Source organism: Suricata suricatta, chromosome 17 (assembly GCF_006229205.1).
Source record: "Suricata suricatta isolate VVHF042 chromosome 17, meerkat_22Aug2017_6uvM2_HiC, whole genome shotgun sequence".
NCBI lineage: Eukaryota > Metazoa > Chordata > Mammalia > Carnivora > Herpestidae > Suricata > Suricata suricatta.
In genome coordinates this window covers 38,118,023-38,123,705 of record NC_043716.1, presented here as the reverse complement: position 1 = coordinate 38,123,705, position 5,683 = coordinate 38,118,023, and the positions used below count along the sequence as shown (strand labels likewise).

The 5,683-nt window shown below is 47.2% G+C and overlaps 2 protein-coding genes across 2 annotated transcripts in view; both read left to right on the top strand.

The window, feature by feature from the left end:
* Nucleotides 1-1,246: 1,246 nt before the first annotated feature.
* LOC115281403 (keratin-associated protein 17-1) lies at nt 1,247-1,609 on the top strand. Its single transcript, XM_029926729.1, has one exon. It carries the CDS (start codon nt 1,247-1,249, stop codon nt 1,607-1,609), a length of 363 nt encoding a protein of 120 aa, XP_029782589.1.
* The window catches only part of LOC115281619 (keratin-associated protein 16-1), a 5,299-nt gene continuing 1,224 nt past the window's right edge, over nt 1,609-5,683 (top strand). The window contains exon 1 of the mRNA XM_029927034.1: nt 1,609-1,772. Coding sequence (XP_029782894.1) covers nt 1,609-1,772 — 164 coding nt within the window. The remainder of the gene's footprint in view (nt 1,773-5,683) is intronic.

The window sequence follows — 5,683 nt, the reverse complement described above, 5'->3', positions numbered from 1 at the left end:
GCAGTGCTATTCTAGGTGTTTTGTATGCTAATCCCTCCCCATCCCAGATGGTCTATAAAGTTGGAGCTCTTAAAAGAAGAGCACAACATTCCCATTTAAAATTTTTTAATGTTTTTTTATTTATTTTTGAGAGACAGAGAGAGACAGTGTGAGCAGGGGAGGGTCAGAGAGAGAGAGAGAGAGAGAGAGAGAGAGAGAGTGAGAGAGAGAGAGAGAGAGAGAGGGAGATAGGGAGATACAGAATCTGAAGCAGGCTCCAGGCTCTGAGCTAGCTGTCAGCACAGAGCGCAGGCGAGGCTCGAACCCATGAACCATGAGATCATGACCTGAGCCAAAGCCGGACGCTTAACTGACTGAGCCACCTAGGCGCTCCCAACATTCCCATTTTAGTGTGATGTTTTGGATATTTGATGATCTTCTGTCCTTTTTCTTCCCTTCCTTCCACTCCCCTTGCCCCATCTCTTTCTGTCAAGGAAAGGGTTCTGATCACTGCTCTTCCAGTCCACTTAGAGAGGAGTATGAGCATTCAGTTCACCTGGAGGCCCAGGGAGAACGTGGCTCCCACCTCCTGCAGTTTTATGATGAGTCTCTTTCCATTGCACAAGGCAGTTATTAATCATGACTGATGCCCACTGACCAAGCCCAAACAAATGTGTGGCACACTCCACATACCACACACAGTCACAAATGTTTGCTTTGCTCACATGGGCCCGCACGAGGATGCCCTTTCCGCCTGGGAGGAGCCCCAGGGCCGGACCTCGTATAGCAGCCCCTCTGCCTGCAGCAGGAGGCACAGGGCCCAGCTTTTGCCCGTCTAGTTTTCCAGGACGAGCACCCACGATGAAAGGGGCTGGCTGCCAGCTTGCCACCCGAGAAGTTGTGGAAGGGGAGCACCCATTCCAGAGCCAGAGGCCGCGGCTCCCTCCGACCTGGGCTAATGATAGCTGGCCCGTGTCTGGGCATGATGACAGGTCTTTTCGCAGATGCATTTTTACCCTCTGGACAAATAGCAGTTGGGCCGAGTGGGGCTTTTTTTATGAGTTGAGGTACTCAGGGCTGGAAAATAAACAGGCAGCTAATGAAACGTTCTTATGGAAACTGGCATAAATAATAACAAAGGAAACATCCTGTCCCCTGTGCCAACACCCTCCGGTGAGGGACTATAAAAGCTGCTGGCCGCTGGCCACCTGTCAGACGTGGGGAACTCCGGCCGCGCTCCTGACTTGCCACCTGACCAGCCGGGACCATGGGGTGCTGCCCAGGGGACTGCTTCACCTGCTGCCCTCAAGAACAAGACTGCTGTGAAGTGTGCTGCTGCCAGCCCGCCTGCTGCGGCTGCTGCGGGTCCTGCTGTGGCTGCTGCGGGTCCTGCTGTGGCTGCGGGGGCTCGGGCTGCGGAGGCTCGGGTTGCGGAGGCTGCGGAGGCTGCGGGGGCGGCTGCTGTGGGAGCAGCTGCTGCGGAAGCGGCTGCGGAGGCTGCGGAGGCTGCGGGGGCTGCGGGGGCTGCGGGGGCTGCGGATCCGGCTGCTGCGGGTCCAGCTGCTGTGGCTCGTCCGGATGCTGCGGCCCCGTCTGCTGCCAGCCCACACCTGTTTGCGAGACGAAGTGATGCCCCCTGTCCTCTGCGCGGAGGTGGCCCAAGCAAAGCCTCCACCTGCTGCAGGTGGAGACCCCTCGTCTCCGGGACCTTCCCTGCATCCAAGACAGCACCCTGCCTCCGTGTTACTGGTAGACGAGGGCTTGTTCTCTGGCGCCTGCCCTGGTGTTTCAAGGCCCTGAGTACAAGAGCCATATGCTGGTGAGAGATGGAAACTGGGTCCCATCCAAAGCGATCCTGAAGCTCATAGGGTGAATCCCCAAGGCTTTATTTTCATGGACCCAAATGTCTTGTCACTATAAGGCATCCTCTGACTCAAGGTAGCTTTGGGACTGACCCTTCTCCTCAGCTTTCTGCTGCTTTTGAGTGCGAAAATTTCTCTTTGTTAACTTCTTAATAAATTCGAGCTTGCTGGCATAACCGAATTAGTTCTCCCGCCTCTTCCTTGGCTCCCTCTTGGGCACTGGGCCAGGAAAATTTACTCTGGCATCCACAGTCGGGGTTTTGAAATGTGGTTTGTGGACCACTTGCATCAGAATCACCTAGTTAAAATGGGGATTCTGGAGTCCCTCCTCTCCCCCCGCCCCCAGACAGGCAGAGTTAGAATCCACAGGAAGAGTGGTCTGCCTATCTGTGTTTTTAACAAGAACCCCAGGTGTACACTAACACTTCCATGTGCTGCATGAGATTTCACTTGGGGAGCCTTTTAAAAATACAGATTCTTAGGCTTCACCATTAGAGATCTTATCTATTAGCTCTAGGGAGGCGGCCCCAGCCAGGACTTGCATTTTTAAAGTGCAGTAAAGGGGTAAATGCTAAGGTTGGCCAAGGTTTACTCTTGAGCAAGGGGCATGGCTTCCTTAAGCATTATGGCTCTCCTAGAGTGGTTCTGCAGAAAGGCTTCAGGTTTGGTCAGAACTTTCTGGCAAAGTCAGGGGAAGAGGCTTTGGTGAAACAAGCTTGATTCGGAATGGAAGAGTTTCCCATGGAAAAACTTTGTGACCATGGAGCCTATGGATGTCCTGGGAATTTCAGTTCTTTCTTCTAGCTTAATGCTTCGGCAAAGTCTGCCTCTTCTGGGTTAGGTTTTCCTGTCCTGAAATCAGCTGTCTTTCTTCTGCTTGAGTCCCAGGGATGAGAGGGGTGAAGGTACATCTCCCAGGTGGGGCCTGAGCCAGGTGTGGGTCCAGCTGGAAGGTTAAAATTCAAAACATAGTTGAGTCAACTTTTTGCTGAACATGATCTTTTTTTTTTAAATTTTCTATATTTTGTTTTATATTTGAGAGGAAGAGAGAGAGAGAGCGCGCGAGAGAGCGAGTGAGTGAGCAAGGGCAAGCAGGAAAGGGGCAGAGAGACAGAGACAGAATCTGAAGCAGGCTCCAGACTCCGAGCTGTCAGCACAGAGCCAGATGCAGGGCTCGAACTCATAAGCAGTGAGATCGTGACCAGAGTCAAAGTCAGATGTTTAACCAACTGAGCCATCCAGGCGCCCCTCTTGCTGCACATGATCTTAAGCTACATGTGGAATAAAGCTAATTCTGCTCTTGCCTTGGGAAAACAATGTTTATTTTTATTCCTGCAAAGCAGTTTTTCATTCAACAAAGAATAAAAAAATATTTTAAAAAATTCAAGTTAGTTAACATACAGTATTGTCTTAGGTTCAGGAGTAGAACCCAGTGATTCATCTCTTATATATGACACCCAGTGCTCATCCCGAAAAGTGCCCTCCTTAGTGCCCATCACCCATTTAACCCATTCCCCCACTCCCCTTCCCTCCAGTAATTCCCAGTTTGTTCTCTATATTTAAGATAAGCATGGCAAGGATCTCTAAAAATATGAAAAAATACAGAAAAATCTGAAGAAGAAATAATAGCCACCTGGACTCTCACCTTCAGCATTTATCACTGACACATATGTTTCCAGACTCCTTTTAAGCATATTTACAAATATAACTGGGATTATGCTATTTTTACTTCTTTTGCCTTAAAAATTTTTATAGGTCAATTTTATCAAGGTATAATTTATAAATAAAGTACACCTAATTATAGCGTACAGTTTGATGAGATTTGCCAATTGTATATACTCAAGTAACCACCAATGCACTCAAGATATGGAACTTTCCATCATCCCTCAAATTCTCCAGTGCCTCACTTGTAGGAAATCCTCCCCACCCCTGACCCCAGCCTCAGGCAACCATCCATCTTTATGTTAGTATAAGTTTTGCCATTTCTAGAATCTCGCATAAAAGAAATCATGCAGTGTGAACTCTTCCACTTAGAATAACATTGTTTATATTCCCCCTTATTGTAGATATCAAAGTTCATTACTATTTGTTAAATAGTATAACATTGTATGAAAAAAGGACATGAAAAAAATTCATCTACTGATGGGAATTTGGGTTGTCTTCAGTTTTGGGCTATTATGAATAAAGCTGCTATGAACATTCATGTATAAATTTTTTGTGGACACACGCTTTCATTTATTTTAGATAAATACTTAGGTGTTGGATTGCTGGATACATAGTATGGGGATGTTTAACGTCATAAAAAAAAAAAAAACTACCTAGCTGTTATGCAGCTGTTTTGCCACACCATTTTTTATGGGTGGTTCAGTTGGTTAAGCTTCTGACTTTGGCTCAGGTCATGATCTCACAGTTTGTGAGTTCAAGCCCTGCATCATGCTCTCTGCTGTCAGCACAGACCCAGCTTTGGATCCTCTGTTCCCCTGTCTGTCTGCTCTTCCCCTCTACCCGTTCATGCATGCTCTCTCTCGCTCTCTCTCTCTCTCTCTCTCTCTCTCTGAAAAATAAATAAATAAACTAAAAAAATAAAAGAATAAAGTAGAAATGTGCTATATTGTTAAAATATCTGCTCATTCCACTTAGCAGGGAAGGATTCTTTGGGAGGACATCCTGTCATAACTTAATGCCACATTTAAGTTTCTCAGCTGAGAGAGTTTATGGGGAACTTGTGGGAGGAAGGCCATCTCCATGTGAATTGCATTACTGGTTTAGCTAAGGAAGAGGAAGTGCATAGAGACAAACTGGAAAGGTGGAGGTCAGGATCTTGGAGGCTCCTTCTCTGCCTTACCCTCTGCAAGACTGTTGTCCAAAAGTCTTCTTTTCCAACTACTTGAGAACTACAGCTCATTGATGACACTCCTGGTTCCTAATCTTCCCTTTCAACCACTAGAGCCTATAGATTCTGCCTCTATAAAACCTCATATTGTTCCAGTTCCACGGCACTGCCCAGTTCAGGTTGTCACCAGGAAGCTTTTGAGTAACCGCCCCAGAACCCTGATGGTCTCCCTGGCTCCAGACTTGCCCTCCTTCTCCAATCCCTTTGCTACAGCGAGGGATGCCTTTCCGAAGGGCAAACGTGGTCAAGTTATCCCTGTTTAAAACACCCTTGTGTCAGTATAAAATTCAACTACTTGTTGTGGTTCACAAGGCCTTTCATGGTTTAGTGCCTAATAATCCTTTTAGTCCCATTGCTCTTCCTTCCTGTCCCCTGAACCTTTCATCCTGCATACGGAACCACTTACTACTCCCCAAACATATCATGTTTTTGCTCAGCCTTGTCTTATTTCCCACAAACAGTGTTGGTGTTTCTTCTGGGTGCCCCCCATAGGACCCAGTGCAGCCATCGGTCATAGCACTTGTACGTATACTGTACCGTAATTGCTATGGATGGATCTCTCTCCTAAACTCAGACTCCTTGAGGCAGGAATTGCAACTCATTCTTTTTGTAGCCCTTTCACAGAGCCTGATGATGGGTGAATCAAATGGATGAATAAAAGAGACATTGAGTGACTGATAGCATAAGTTAATGAATGAAGGGAGAGATGATGAATGGATGGCACAATGGTTCACTTTTCTAAAGGAAAACCTGGATTTTGCATTGATGTTGAAAGCACATTGTGGACCTGGGCCTTTACTGAGCTAGGATGTCAGGTCTTGGTATTTAGAAGCCTAGAATTTGTGAGGTGCATGGTGGCTTAGTCAGTTAAGCATCTGACTCTTGATTTTGGCTCAGGTCATGATCTCACTGTTCATGTGATTGAGCCCTGCTTAGGATTTTCTCTCTC

Coding starts and splice junctions, on each gene's coding strand:
- LOC115281403 (XM_029926729.1), top strand. CDS start 1,247: ATGGGGTGCTGCCCAGGGGACTGCTTCACCTGCTGCCCTCAAGAACAA.